At 39.8% G+C, this 16,434-nt stretch overlaps 1 protein-coding gene across 2 annotated transcripts in view; it reads right to left on the reverse strand.

Annotated features, from left to right (window-relative positions):
* sema6a (sema domain, transmembrane domain (TM), and cytoplasmic domain, (semaphorin) 6A) overlaps window positions 1–16,434 on the reverse strand; it is a 102,399-nt gene that overhangs the window by 26,697 nt on the left and 59,268 nt on the right. For both annotated transcript variants that reach the window (XM_072387653.1, XM_072387652.1), the window contains exons 7-12: window positions 9,812–9,902; window positions 8,385–8,504; window positions 7,783–7,871; window positions 4,130–4,347; window positions 2,555–2,686; window positions 882–1,037 (exon numbers count right to left, since the gene is read on the reverse strand). In XM_072387653.1, coding sequence (XP_072243754.1) covers window positions 882–1,037; window positions 2,555–2,686; window positions 4,130–4,347; window positions 7,783–7,871; window positions 8,385–8,504; window positions 9,812–9,902 — 806 coding nt within the window. The remainder of the gene's footprint in view (window positions 1–881; window positions 1,038–2,554; window positions 2,687–4,129; window positions 4,348–7,782; window positions 7,872–8,384; window positions 8,505–9,811; window positions 9,903–16,434) is intronic.

The following is a 16,434-nucleotide window of genomic DNA, read 5'->3' on the forward strand; positions in this document are numbered from 1 at the left end:
CTGTGATGCACGTTGAGTTGGAAGAATACTGGCTCTGCTGACTGAGGTGCAATTTCTCATGAAAAAATAGTCTGATGGCTGACTATGACAGAAACACGCACATTGTAGTCTTAGCACACCAAAGAACAATTGATGAGAAGCTGCACATATTCTGACTGGGATATCACTACACATAGGTCAGACTTCAGGAAAGTAGCACCAAGATGCGATATGATGCAAATACAGTGAAGCTACCACCACTGAGGCTTGTCAAGGATGTGGAAAGCCATTTAAACCCTAAATCCTGTGCAGATGTGATTAAGAGCCAGGTCCAAACCGAGAGGTACATTTTCAAAGTTTAATAATATGCACTCTCAGCTAGTTTGCTCCTGATAGAGATTGTGATATTTTGTCTCTTTCTCCGTAGAGGCTGGCTTAAATGTCTAGCCGTAGTGTAACTAAAAGCTAGCTAGACTTTCACAATCAAATGACATCTGCCACGGTGCAGTGGCTTTTGGGATATGGGCTCAGTTTTAGAAACTGGGGAGAAGAGATAACCACTCAACTAAAACAAAGAACATTTTGCTCCAGTATCCTCTTTTTGAAAGTTTGAGATCAAGAGTTGTTTTTAATAAGTTTTATGTTGTTTTTTTTTTTTTAAAGGGACTAAGCATAATCGTTCACTCTGTCTTCATCACATCATTACATAATCACTCTGTGAGAAAGATAGTATGGTGTGAATTTATGTTTCCTCCACTTAGACAAAAATAGGTCAGTGATATAGTACTACTGTCTTTTAATGAGTCTGACTCTCTGGGCAACACTTCAGATAACTACCATCCTGGGCTGAGAGGGCCCACAGACCTCTGACGAGGAAGGTTTTTGGAGTGTGAAATACTTACCGCACCATGGTTTTAAGAAACCACGGCTTGTTAGCAATGGATGGCACAGCCTCGTCCATCAGAGGATGCATCTTGATGAAGTTTAGAGTGTCATCAGGGAACTCGTTGGATACCTTGTATCTCTCCATGGAAGGAGTGCCAGCACAGCTGCCAGGTCTGCAAATGGAGGGGAGGAAGAGGAAGGCAATGAGGAGGAGGAATTATGGGCAAGGGAAAAAAATGGGAGCAGATGGAGGAAAAGTACTAATGAAAAAACACTTAGACAGAAAGTCTAACTTCCTTAAAAACAATAAAAGTGAAGCTGTAACTGATTGAACTCTCATTCCAAGAGGCTTTGGTCAAATAGAAGAACACAGAATGTCTTCTTTTCTCTAAATTCAGGGTTAGGCGATAAGACGTTCTATCTATCTGATTCTTTTACAGGGAGCGGGAGAGCTCCTTGTAAAAGAGAAGCTGCTTTTGATAGCAAATCCCCTTTGCAGGCATGTCACCTCCAAGAGCTTGTAAAACCTTTTTACAGCATGGTCTTTGATACTCTTTCACAGCCCATAATAGACACCAAGCCCAAGAAATATTAGCCAGTTGACCACTTTGTGCCTGATGCTGTCAATATGTAAGGACCTAAATTAAACATATGTACATGCTCTAGAAAAATGTATATTCCTTTTCGAGTGAAATTTTTTTGTATAATTTTTTGATATAGTGATGTGTAGCCATATATATTGGAAATTTAGTAAACAGAGGCCTATGCACATATCTTTACCGTACTGATCCCTGTGCGGAACTGGAAAACTGTGTGAGATAGTCAGCTCCCGCTAATGTAAAGTTAACCATCAAACTGTTACTGTTAAGATACGATTTATGTGCACGCACATATGGTCAGCAGAACGGAAACAGACTTCTCTTAAGTAGGAAAATCTGCAAATGATTCTGTATGAGAGTCTAGCACATGGAACAATAGTCGGTTGCAGAACCAGACCTCGGTGGCATTGCTCAAGTCTGCTTGCCTGTAGATAGGCAGGTCTGAACATACCAGAGGATGAAAATTAAACTGATCACATCAATTACTGTAGAAACAACAGCAGTTAAACCTGCTCCTTAAAGCATCTGACTTTGTTGGACATAAACAAGTAATTACCTCCCTGTAACTGTGGAAAGAAGGTAAACTCTATCTTACTCACTGATTCACACAATGCATGGAGATCAGTACTATGCAGGCTTTCTAATGGTAAAGAATACCATCCTTAGGCCATATGAGATAATGAACATACACACTACTAACAATTATCCTGGCCCAGATCTTTTTTCCTTGAGGATGGAAGAGCAGCTCTTAGCTCACTAATTAGTGATCACTGGGTGGGAGATTGATCAGGTTGTGGAATGAGCCAGCCTTCTGTAAAAGGATCTTATGCTTCATTTGTCGATCCTTAGGCAGCTGCACATGGGGAACAGATGAGGTAATAGGAGCAACTTTGAAAAGAGGTGGCATTTAGATTAGTGTGATGGTGCAAACAGTATTTAGATGAGACACAATGTGATATAGGATGTGTAATCACTGTCTAAAGAAAGTGGGGATGTGCTAATATATGAGAGCTGTAAGTTAGAATAAAGGCAGGAAGGGTGAAACTTCTGGTTTCAATGTGTTTGTGTGGGCCAGTGTGCTGCAGTTGTACCTAGGCTTGGGAACCCTCTCCTCAGGGAAAGGCGTCCAGGTGGAGTCTGGGGATTTTTGCTCTTTGAAACGCCCTGTGAATGTTTTGGCCACGTCCGCCATGTCGTAGGCACACACTGCCGAACCTGGAATACTGACATGACACAAACACACAAAAAAAAACACTAAATAAACAATCCTGTTGGCTTAACAATTCAAAGAAACACCTTGCCAATTCTGTACTATCACCAAGAGACAGACATGTATTTACAATCCCTTTTCAAAGGGTTGAATCTCTGTAGGATGGCTTATTTTAGAAGTTGCGCATTTTATATGTTAACAATTCCCTCCCCATTTTTTTAACATAGAGTAAAATGGCAATTATTCTTAGACTGAATTCAATGTCATTTTATTGATTTGCACATAGTGATGTATTTGTTACGGCGTTTGTGCCTGCTGAGCAACATGAGGACACACATTCCCTCCTTCACTGGGTTTCCCCAAAAGCCTCGTGGCATCAAAGTTCATCAAAAGTCCACTGTTGGGCTTCAAATATGGAGAACAGATTATCTTGTTATTGCCCTTCATTTTAGGGGGAAAAACACCCGTTTTGTGATAGCAGCAAGACTATTGACATCTTTCTCTGTGTGGAATCAATGCATAGCTGATTACTGAGTCACTCTTCCTTTTCTTAAATATCTGCTTTCAAATGTAAAAACTAAGCACTGTTTACAGGCAGAGAAATGCTATTTTTTCTCTTTACTGGCAGGATTTTCTTGCTGTTGCATCATGGGTTAAACTCATCATGTAGACATTTGGGAGACAGAATACACAAGGGCAGTATTATGGAGAGCAAGGTCAGATCTGTTAACTCTTGGCTCAGCTGCTAAATTTCAGCAATTTTTGTCTGTATCAAATAACTGCAGACAGTTAGACAGTCATATTTCTGTTTGTACCAGGCTGCTAACAAGGCAGATAGATGGTGAGCAATTTGGCCAGTTTGAAAGTGATGGATCATGCAGCAACCTTCCAGAAAGAAAATGAAACACAAACTCTGAGTGCTGCATGCACTCTGACTGTGTTCCCTCTAATTTCACCCCTTGACAATGAAATGGAAAATTAATGCAAGGAACGAAACGGGTGCTTATAGAATTTTTCAGAGGCACTGCCTCATTGGGTTTTGATGTTCATTAACCACGCTCAATTGCGTTGTCACAAGCAATTGTTTCATCTGCTAAAAAGAAGCTATAAAACAGTGGTAATCTTCAATTTAGATTAGAAAAAACTCCCACGACCTGTGGGAACAGTTCTTGATATAAACAGCATAAGGGAAAATTAAGATTAAACAGATTAAAAACCTACTTGTCAAAGAGCAGCAAACTGTTTTGACGGATGATGTAAAAGTTGACCCTGTAATGCTCATAAATTAGATGTCGCTAAGAGGCCCAGCAGGAAAACACAGTGCTAAGATTAACAAGGGTCAGACTGTCATAATGTTCATGAGTTCGGTTCAAAATGAGAGAGATAATCAGGGCAATAAATGCAAAGTTAAAAACAGCTTTTGAACATAGTTTTATCTTTCTGTCACTCAGGGTACCTGTTGTATGGTGTTGAGAAAGTAGCCATCACTACATCCCTCCCGTTGATGTGAATGACATCTGTTACAGCTTGCAGGATGTTGAAGTAGAAGTGGGAGTCTCCGGGGATGGAGCAGTTCAGACGAGACTTCAGAAATGAGGTCCACTGTTTCTCCAGGACACGGGGCGATCCTCCTCGGTCATTCTTGCAAACTCTAGCCACGCGTGGGAACACCACCTAAATGAGTCACAAAATTTAAAAGTCACATTTGAATGGCCCAGTGTAAATTAACTGTCACTTATATCACATCTCAGTTTCTTGCTGTAAGGCATCTGTCAAAAGAGTACTCCACAGATGTAGCACAGAACCCCTACAGTGCTGTCAGACTAATGATAGACAGTTTTACAACAGAGGTCATAATTGATGCTGCAGAACAAGAAATACATCAAGTAACACCTCAAGAGGCTTTTTATTCTAAATCACATGACCTCTTGAGTCAATCTACACAGAGACTTCCAGACACGGAAGACATGCATGATGTTGAAAGTATTAGTGGTAGACAATGTGTACCCCCTAATCACTTGTTCTGAGTCTAGTTCATATTTCCTGTTTCATTCCTTGAGCGCTTGTCTTTATTAGTTACTTTAGTTAGTCTTACTCCTGAATTGTCACACTTGGTCTTTGTTTGCTGATTACTATCTCACTTGTTTGATTATCATTAGTCCCCTCAGTATTCTTCCCTGATTTCTTTGTTCACTGTGACTCTGTTGGGAGTGTCTTCCTTCTTGCCAGCTTTTTTTTTTGGGGGGGGGTCATTTTGTAACTACGACTTTCTTGCGGTACCTGTCCTGTCTGTACCTTTTGTTTGCTTTTCAAGGTTTTCCTTTGTGTTTTGTGTTACATCCGGCTGCGTCTAGCATTTCTACATTTACCTCATGACACAGTAATGGACTATAATTTATATGGTATTCAAATCTGAATCTTTGTTTTGTGCTTTTACCACATTATGAATATTAGAAAAGTAGAAAACTCCTCGAGTGTATTACTTTGATGAGCTTTTGACCACGGTAGGTTATTACTTTGATTGTCCATAAAGCGTACATGAATAGAAAATCTGCTTTCTATAACAACAGAGATCGGAAGTAACAAAGTAAAAATGCAAAAAAGAAAGTACTACCTTGTGTGCTTATTTTGCAGACAACTTTTAACTTTTACCTGTTACATTTTAACACAAGTATGTGTCTTCAACTCGTTTTAGCTGCAAAAGCAGCCTGTTACTGTTAAATATTTCTTATTTTACATCACTTTGTGTTTTCCCAACATTAGTACCAAGTTCAGCATCCATGGATAAGACAGTAACATTTGGAGATGAATATCCTTTGGTTTATCCATTGGCACAGGACTGATGACATAACATTACCAGATATCCAGATAGCAGATGGAAAAATAATAACTGTGAATTTTGTAATTCCAACTTCTAAGAATTATGAGAAAACAGCACCAGAAGTTGCATTTGTCTTTTGAGAACTTGAGCAAGGTTAGTCATCCTTTGAAATTTGCATTTATCTCTGGGAAGTGAACTTATCTTCATTTGTCATTCTTGACTCAATAAAACATTGGCCAAAGTACTTGAGCGGGATTATTAGCTAATTTCTTCCTTAAGTTAAAAGAACTATGTAACTGCTGATGAGAATTTATCGTCCATAGCAAGAGAGCAAACCATGTTTTATTTCCCACTTTGTACAATAATATGATTCTGAGATCCAATTTCTCACTCCCAAGGTACATCTAATGCGGCATAATTTTAACTAGCCACACAGATGAATGGGAAGTAGATGACACAGCAGATTCAGAGCAGCAAGTTTCTCCTCATCCATGGCCTTAAATCAAGGCTTTGAGGGTTTCAGCTCTAACAATGATTCCTCAGTGAATGAAGTCAGAGAGGTATTCATTAATTTATGAGATAAGGAGCATTTGGCTTTTTATTGAAACAGCTGGTAGATCTAAACTTTAAAGAATTTATTTTTATTTTTGTACTTAAAGTACTAGTAGTATTATTTTTTCATAGTATTTATATAGTTCCGGGAACCTCTGCATAACAACTTTGTATAAGAACTCAAACTGATGGGGAGACTGTTTTCTCATCTGTCCTATAAAAAACATAGGTGGAACATAGAGGTTTAAGAATTTCTTGCTCTGCAGAACTCCCAAAATCACAAAAAATGACTGGATGACAAGTCTTAATCCAGTATTTTATCCCTTTATGGCAAATTAAAGACAGAGGGGTAAATTGATGTGTTGATGTGCTGTTTTAGAGTCATCACCTGGCAACAGAAAGTTCAAACTATACAGCTTCAAGTAGGAGCCAGCGCTGTAATTACAACTGTGCTGTCAGATCTTGTAGCCAGTGTTGTAATTAGTTGTTGTCACACTATACTTAACAGCTATAACTCTAACCATGACCTAAAATTGACAGTGTGAATGGGAGCAGACGTGCATTTAAAACAGATCTCTATACACACACGCCCCACAGACAACTGAACACACACCCTCCTCCATGCAGAAACACCACACTCCTCTACTTCCCCTCTGACCCACTCACATGTATGAATCAGAAATGCAGAATCTAAGAAAAACAGAATAAAACCTTCACAGGCCTGTTCAATGTGGCATGATGTGGTAATGGTGCATATACAGAGATGATTTACAGCTAACAAATATCTTATCAGAACCTTGGTAATATACTCGTGTAAAGAGATATTTATCATTTTTTTGTTTTCCTGATAACAACTCAACATTCAAACTAAAACCAATCTGTCACAATGGATTTATCAGTTTGGCATAAAGCACGGGCAACTGTTTACATTGTCAGGGACGGCCATTCTGCTGTGCCGTAATGAAGAGATATCATTCACGAAATGTTAAATTGCTCTCTGCTCCATCAGTTCTCCCACCACATGCATAATTACACTGACACTGCTTTCAAAACACCCAGCAGATTGAGAAGCCTGATCTGTATTCATGCTTTGTATAACACATGGCTGTCACTTCTGGCAGTGAATCCCTTATTTCTGTGTTTCGTGTTACCTCAGCTCTGCTCTCATACTGTCTTCTCTCAGTGTGTTTACCCTAATTCATTCTGCAAAGTACATATTAATTTCCATAGCGTATTTTCTTTTACCTGCTGCCTAATTAAACTTTCTCCTTGCAAGATATAAAACTCAATCAAAGAGATTACTAGAAAAATTCCTGTCACACTGATGTAATACCTAAGGAAAGCTGGTTTCTACTTCAGCCTTTCTTTTCCCCCTCATCTCATTTCTCAGAGACACTTGGGTGGAGTTTCTCTTGGGAAACATTGAGACGATAGGTCAAACAGGAGCACTGTGGGACGGATGCGGATGTGCAATTCTAGATGTATTTTTAGACTCCAAAATGGGATCTCCAGACATTCATAGATTTTGTTTTTGAATCTATTTTTGGTCGTGTATCCTGCTCAGTGTTGCTCAAAATTGTTTTGGCCACTTAACAGCTCCTGAAAGCCTCCTTCCCATTATGTGATACGCCCATATCCTGTTAGCTTCCCCAGGCACTTCCTGATTCTCCAAGTAAATAGAAAGTCACCTCTGATTAGAGTTCAAACAATAGCGGAAGATTAGGACTTGTGCTTACCTTCCCCATTGTGTTGTACTCCATAGCAATTTCCCGAAAGAAGAAATAGATGAAGTCCCCGTAGTCAACTGCCTGGACAAAGTAGGGCTCTGAAGGAAAAAAATGATATAAAAATGAGTCTGGGTGAGTGTAAGGGATGTTTTGCTATGACAAAACAGGTTCTGACACTGTATTTCACAGTAAACGGCCAGAATATCTGTCATAATATGCAGATAAGCACATACTGTGAGGTCTGAGAGCCCCAATCTATCATCCACTACATCAATAAAACTGTTTGCATGTGAGAAAAAGACAAATATCTTTAGTGAGTTTTGACAGACTAGACTTTTGCGTGTTTCACTCCAGGGCAGAGCAATTTCAGCAGGGGCAGGGTGGCAAAATGAATCTGTGTCAAGCAGAACACGTTGCATTAACATAAGTGGTTCTGCACTTACCTACCCTACCATCATTCATACACAAAGGTGCAGACACACTTGCACATTCATCATAAATCACAAAATGCATGGTCAAGCATGTATGTCCAAATCCTGATTTGTTTTCTGTTTTGTTTGTCAGCTTGGTGCTCTCCAACTATGGGGACTGTTTGCGTGCCCGCAACTCACCTTTGAGCCATTTGGAGTCATGTTTGACAGTACGCAGCGTCGGGCTGTCACCAAGGCTACGATAGATGACTGCATCGATCGCTAGAAAGTCTGTTACTGTGGCCGAATACAGCTTGCCATCTGGAAAGGAAACACAAGAGACAGAAAACGCAATGAAGAGGGGAGAAGAATGATGAAAAAAGACAGAGGGATCCACAAAGAAAAGAAAAGAGATGAGGAGAGTTAAAGAAACATTAGGGAAGAAGCCCATAAAGCTACAAAGAAATTCCTGTTCTTTGTGGCTAGATGCAAAAATATGTTTCAGATGACTTAGACCTGGAAAATGAATGAATCACAACCCAAAGGGAATCTCTGGTGGACAACAAACAGACTGTACACACACTCAAACATGTTGCACATTTGTAATTACCCAATTTCACAAACACTCTTCAAAAGCACAAACGCTGAAGCCTTGCGCTCACATCCAGTCTTAAAGCACAAAAGACAGCCACAGTCACATACTGCCATGCATATACATACACACACACACACAAGCTTCACAAACACAATGCACCACCAGAATGACCTCAGACTGCCTTGGCTATAACCACAGTGGAAACTCAAACAACATAATTGAAAGGATAGCAGTCAGAGGAACCCTCCTGATTACTCAGTGCTTCCAGCTCCTTCCAAGCATCTCTGCTACACATTAACTGTTCCAGCTTGGCATCTACTTTTTTTTCATGTGCTTTAAACCAGCAGGGACAGCTCATCAATACTGCCATAAATCAGTTCACAGTGAATATGAACGGGGACTGGATGTCTTTAGCAGCCTGTGGATCGCACTCCGCCAACAGAGCACTGACTCACTCTGGTCCCATCCATTTGTGACTTATTTTTAATCACATGCATATTGAAAGAAACTGAATAAGATATAAAATAGCTGAAAGAAAAGTGCAATAAAAGCTTGGGGCAAATCATTTTTTTCTCTTACGACAGTTGTATTGATGCATTTTCAAGATCTCTAATAAGAAGCAGCTTCCTAACACAAAGCAAACGTGGCCCAAAGTCTGATGAACTGTTTTTGTCTACGTAATACTTTTCCTTTTTGACATGTTGTTGGAATAGTGCCATTAAAATAAACCACAGAGTATTAAGAAAAATATTGAATACAACCACAACTAATCCCTCACTCAAATACACTCAACTTTCCCATCTAGCTCTAAACTGTTCCCTTGTTTAATAAATGCAGAAGCAGAAAATTGGGTTTTAATGCTTTGCCTCATGGCTGTCAGTGAACGGGAACGAATATCAAACAAACTTAATCTACTTTCACCTCATGAAACTTGAAATGAATGGCAATGCAACAGAAAAAAAAAATGAAAATCTAAATATAAGAATGATAATAGTTTCTTTAAGTGTGACTTATACAGAAATGTTTAACATACCACCAAAGAGAGCAACATTGGCATGCTTGGCATCATAAGGACAGCGTGCCATCCCACTGATCTCTTCTCCCAAAGCCTCCATGGTGTCCATCTAGGGTCAAGAATGAGATGAGAGGTCAAGAGAAGGGCAAAACTACACTATATGGAGTGTGAAATAAAGCAATGCACTTGAAATAAAGCTTAAAAAGTGTTGGCTCCCAGTTGTACATAAAGATCCTGAAAAGAAAAGTGCATTCAAATGTTAAAACAATGACTTTCTGTGAACAATAGATTAGAAATGTGTCAGAGTGGTGAAATATTGCAGGAAAGTGATAATAAAGCCGGAAAAGCTGTTTTCTAGCCCCGGAGTGTGTCTAAAATAATAACCCTTGGATGCCACTTTGGTGTCCTGTTGAGATCTGTCAAAGCTGCACATCTGGGAGAATCAGGGAGACTGTCGTGACGAAGATAAAAAAAAAACAGCGATATTTTCCACAGCAAAGCGTTTCACAGTATGGGTGGATGTGGTTTGTTTTCCCCCTGCTATCTTTTATCCTTCAACTGCGCTGATGGTAGAGAAGACTTTTAACAACCCTCCAGACAGATCTTCAACCCATTTACTGCACTGCTTTCCCTGCCCTGATTTCCTAAGTCTGAGCTTTAGCTGGAAAGATGAAAAAAATTACGTACAAAGGAGAAATGGGTGAGCGCACAGCCCTGAGCGGGATATGTGAGAAATTTTTTACCAAACCACAGAAGTTTTTAAATAGTAGATTATATGGTTGCGATTATTTTAGTCAAAATTTTCAGCCTTCACTCTGACTTGTGCTGAGAGTCCTTCCTGAGGGAAGAATTGTTCCCTCATTTCATGTATTTCAGGAGAAATCTTCATTTTTCTTCTGCACCTAGTGTATTTAAAGGTTATCTTTTCTTAACATTTGCAATGTGGTTGATCAAATTTAGTTATTAATTCACAAATTCAATATCTCTTACATAATCTTAGTGGGATGATCTCTATGAATTTGAATTCATATGAATTTGAAGTTTTTTGTTCAGTTTAGCTGCAGTGCAATTGGCAGAGCACGGCAGATGATCAGAAGTGGGTGAAAGGTCACTATCATCCCACTGTGGGTAGGCTTGTTTCACCCAGCATGCCTCAGGACGCTGTCTCACCCTGGCTACAGACCAGAGGCACTCACACAGACACACAGGCACAAGAGATGAGGAAAAAAAAGCCATACAGCACTGACCTGACGTCTAGGTTAGAAAAGATTACCGCACACTTTGTCTCCAGAGTTCACAATACATAATAATTTTTCCTTCACAATCTGAGTTTCTATCTGTCATGCTCTCTATGTCCTCAATTTCTCACTTTCTCCCTTTCTCTTGACAGAGGGGAGCGTCGCTGGCTAAGGCTACTAACTGCTTACGCCTCCCTTTCTGGTCTCTAAACAGGTCATTTTGTTTTCTATTCCTGTCTCGGCGGAAACAGTTATCATCTGCCCACTAAAAAGGTCACAAACACACACATACACTCCGGCGCAATGCTGGAAAAGCTTGCCAGAGAAAATTGTTGAGGCTGATCTGGCAGAGAAAATTACAAGTGACCTTTACAACAAACACAGAACAACCAGCGGCAGTGCATCGCTCAATTTCTCATTCCTTCTGTTTCTCCAGAAATTATGCTGGGGTGAAATATACAGAGGCATATCGGACAAATAATGTTATTAAACAGGAGAGACTGTAATTATAGATTAGACAGAGTTAATCATAACAGACATGAGGAGTTTAAGGTCAGGTGCGCCCACTGAATCAGAGGTATAGGTGTGCAGAATGACACGGGAACTTGGTTATGTTTTAAAACATCAGCAGCTTCTGTGTCGTCCACCTAAATCAAGAACTCCATCCTACTCTGACACAACGTAAACATACGCTTACATATCTCACATAGTTGACCTCACCAATTCCATCTCCTCAGTTGGTTTCACTAAGATAGTGACCTCTGTTTGCTGGGCTTTGACGACTGTCATTAATCTGCTCCTGCAGTTTGAACAAAGGAAGACACTCCCAGCCAGCCGCAGATATGCACATGGCTCCAGTCTCCTGTCGAGTCGGCATGTGCGGTGAAAAAACACCATGGTGCTCCTTTCTATGCTATTAGCCTCGTCAGATGCAATATTTAATATTTTGAAAGAGGACGGCAGAAATCTATAAATCTGCCACGCTGTACCACAACATTTTTAAACATTAAGAGATGTTTTTAATTTACTGTTTTACTGCCAGACAAACACTATTATGCTGTCAGCTCTATGAGCTGCAACAAATAAAGAAGGGCCTTCAACTTTGTGGAATCACATTTCAAAATAATAGGATGGAACTGAGGCGTTGTCACATGTCTCTTGCCTTAACTCACATTGTTCTGTGGGGATCTACTGTATCTAAGCAGATTGAGTATACAGTAACCTTGGCTCGGGGTAAAGTCTATCTAGATTAATTAATTACAACAACAGCTCATTTGTGTTTTCCATAGGCTATATGCTAATTAATTAGACAAACACAATGTAGAGCCAAAACATGCCCATCAGGAGTGTTATAATTGGTTCAGAATTCAGGGTGAGGTTCTTCTTCCATGTCTATGCTGTTTTCTGAGGATGCTGTTTTTATGCTTTATTCATCTGTGCCGAGGGATTTGTGAAATCTGACTGTGGACAAACATGGGAAAAAAATGAGCCAGCATCCCACTCACAAACTGTTTACTTGAAAATACTTCCTTTAAGTAAAGCAAAGCTTATTTATTGAGGTCTATGCTTGTGCAAAAAAGTTTGAGTTCTTCACAATTTTATCCCAGTTGTTAGAGTCCAAAAGGGCAGACACTGAGAAACACTGCTGTTCCGGGCATACTGATATTTTCATAGTTGGGTGACCCACTGTTTGCAGCTGGGTTGAGTCCAAGCAAATGTGTTTGTATGCAACCCATATTTCCACCTGAAACAATCCTCTGCATCCATAAAGGTCAAGTACATAAGTTCACACCTGGTCCAGTAGAGGTTGTATAAATTCAAAAAAGGGACACATCTCCCTGGGAGATTAATAGTCATGGCCCATTTCTCTGCAACTTGTTTATGAGGACTGGAAAGATGAAAGCTTTCCATGACCACCTTTTACACAAGAGCTGGAAACCGGAGTTGTTGCAGCTGTTGAGAGAAATCTGGTGTGTCCACCAACAAACCTACATTTTTTTCTGAATCTGTCTTTCTTAATCTTTGAATTTTGGACATAACAGAAATATATGTACTTTTATCAGTCATGTAACTTTTGCCCTACATTTCCTAGTTATTTGAATGGTCTTAATCAAAATGCTTCTGAGCAAGCTGCAGAAAAAAACAGGAAAGTGTGGCTCAATCCTTTACCTCATAAATTATAATAAATACCTCTGTGTGCGCAAATAATTTAGAATGCAAAGACTGCAAATACTTCCAAGTCCGCCATCATTAAGCCCAGGACGCATCACCTGGGAGTTAGAGCCTCCAAGACTCTCCACTGATGCCTGCTGCTTCACCCGGCAACAGGCGATGAAACTGACTCCATTCATATATCAGCCCAGCTGGATGGGGTGTTTATTATTACAACACAGCAAGGGAGTGACAGAGGGAGAAAGCAACAGAGGGCAAGATGGCAGAGTGTGGGAGCAATGGAGGGGGAGAGGAATTAAGGCTGGCAGAAGAAGAAGGGAGAGGATAAGAGAGGTAGGAGGCATGAATATAAAAAAAGGAGTTGGGTGCTGTTTGGTGCAAAGGGAAAGGACTGCATCATGCTGCCAAGGTGTCTGTCAGTGTTTTTTCTTCATGCATTTGTGTGGCACAGTGCGTTGACACTAACAACACAACAGCAACAGATAAAGAGAATATAGTAATGAAGAGAGAGACTTGATAGACTTGTAAAGAGAAGGAAAGACCGAAAATAAGAAATCTAAAGGGAAAAATGAAGAGATAACCAGGCAGTGAAGGTGTCAGTTAAGAAAAAACATGGGATATGGCTAGTTTTGTCCTTTCTGCCCCTTATGTCTCCCTCTGTGTCTCCTTCCACCTCTGCTACCCTTCCATGCCTCCAGTTCCCTCTCGCTTGCCCTCGCAGCGTTGTTGATTAATGTGGGATGAGGCTGGCCCTGAAACAGAAGCTCTTTTCAGTTCTGTCACACTGGGGAGATGGAGAGGCAAACTGTGGCCAAGGTGGATTTAACCACAAGCACACACACACAACACACACTTTTAACCAAGCAGCCTGGATGAGCCCAGCAGGCCATCAAAGGCCTGGTATCTGCCCAGAGAGTGTGCAAGCTTGCCAGCAGAGAAGTGTGTGTGTGTGTGATGCTTTTGTAAAATGTGTTTAGTAAGTTGCATGTTTGCAAAGCTGAATACACATTTTTTTCCCTTGCATGTGTTTAGGCAATTCAGTGAATGTTTACATGTTGGTGTGCAATTGAACGTCTTTTTACTAAAATTGATATTCTGTTCAAGTAAATTTTTATCTTTGTAGAATTCTTTTAAGTGGAAAAGCCATAACAAGAACATTAAATAGCCCAGAAAATACTAACTGAATAACATTGATGTGATAATTGTATTTTATCTTATTTTTACAGGCAGTTGTGCACTTTTTCACAAAATGAAATACACTGAGTTTTGTTCACAGATAAACGTGCTTCTGTTTGCATGCGAGGCCATTTCACCAAATGTCACAATGTTTTACAGCACTTTCTCTCATTTCCCTCTTAACTCCGGCAGACTAGCTGCAATATCAGCGCAGTAACAGCTAAAACAAACCTTGAAACCATAACCAGAGGCGCTATAAAAGCTAACCACCCCTGATAAATGCGGAGACATAAATTCCACCTTCCCTGCAGGAGGAGGCGGTGAAATGAAAGACATCCACTCTGTGTGCTTAGCATGCTGAGCCACAAAAGCAACGGAGCGGAAATGTCTTGCTTTTCTGATAAACAGATCTAGTGGACCAAGGCAGGAGAGTGTTCCCCGTAGGCTACATAGATAACATCTCCGTGTGCTGTGGCTGGCACATCACATCCTAACAAAGCAGACAATGACATTCGTCAGGACAGAACCGCTCCCTGCCTGCCTGTGCTTCTACTGTTCTTACTATCTGTGTCTGTTCCTCTGTCCTTCTTACTCTTGTTTGCAAGATGTTTATGTCTGATTTTTCTGGATCATAATGTCTACTTATTTACAATCTATGTTTTTTTATACATCATTTTGAAGTTAATCTTTGGTCATATCTGGGTTAGGCCCAATATGACCATATTAGCTGAGCACCATTTAAATTGCTACTTTTTTCAAGGTAGAAAGCTTTCCTGGTCTAACAGTGAGTCTGCCAAGCTACTACAAAGGCAAAGAAGTTGTCTTGTGAATAAACTGTCCACACCACAGCACTACTTCCACTCTATACTACTATATTTTCACCTAAGTATGAGAGTTGTGTGAGAGTTTTCATAGAGAAAAAAATCAAGTTTATTTACTGAGCAGAAACTGAAAATGCATGTGAGGCCAGATCAGCTGCCACAACATTGAACAGTGGAGATCAAATGAAAGCATACACAGAGGGAGACTGAATGCCATTCCTGGAAAGAACACAAGTACAATGCTACAACTTGAAATAACTAATAGTTGTTCTGTTCTAGAATAAAGTTTAAATGCCTTATAATAACTTTAAAGGATTCCCAAAGAGGATAATTTTACAAGTGCTTCTAAAACCATTTCATTCTAAAATCCCCAGCATTACTTTTTATTTGTAGATATAGTGACTTCTGGAAACTATGGCATATTTCTTTCCCTTGGCCATGGTTTCCTATGGTGATACGTATTTTCTCTGGTACTACCCTAATGTGTCACCACATCTGCTTTGCCATAATTTTAAATATATGTTGTTTGCTGCCATGTCCACCTTTTACATGTTACTTTCAGAAATAGTTTTACCATATTGTCATTTCAAACAAAGAAAGCTCTGATCTTGTGTCTCACCTTAGCTGTTCTTTGTATATTTGTACAACTATGCAGTCAAAACTCTACCACCTGTTTCCACTAGCATAATCATGTCTGAAGTACTTAGATTATAATTTGTTTTCAGGTGCCTTTGCATGGACTGAGAATAGTGCTCATCTGGATGGAGATCACTTTCAGTGACTAATTGAAATAAAAATTAAATGAAATTTTTCATACAGGATCATCAAAAAACTTCAGATGTATGTCACCAGGGAAGGAAAAAAAATGGTAAATTTTTAGCCCATCTGGTTTTTATGTTTGTCCATCTGCTTCCCTGTATGATAAGTTTTCCCCTTCCTTCCTCGTCTCTTTTTCTTCACCAAGTCCATCTACCTGCTCTCTTTTTTGACCCAAGGTCAATAAAATGCATCAGTTACTTTCATGTTTTTACTATTCCTGAAAGAATGCTGAAACTATTCCAGACATTCCCGTGTGAAAATGACCTGCAAGATGTTTGAAAGAAATGATTGAATCAAATTTCAGGACTGAGCTCTCACCTGCATATCACATTGTGTGTGAATGAAAGAATGCAGGTTGATAGGTTTCTGTGTTTCTAAATCGAGCGTGTCAACTTGGAGATAAGGATTTAGGAGG

Source organism: Leuresthes tenuis, unplaced genomic scaffold, assembly GCF_036924035.1.
Source record: "Leuresthes tenuis unplaced genomic scaffold, fLeuTen1.0.hap1 SCAF_6, whole genome shotgun sequence".
Classification (NCBI taxonomy): Eukaryota; Metazoa; Chordata; class Actinopteri; order Atheriniformes; family Atherinopsidae; genus Leuresthes; species Leuresthes tenuis.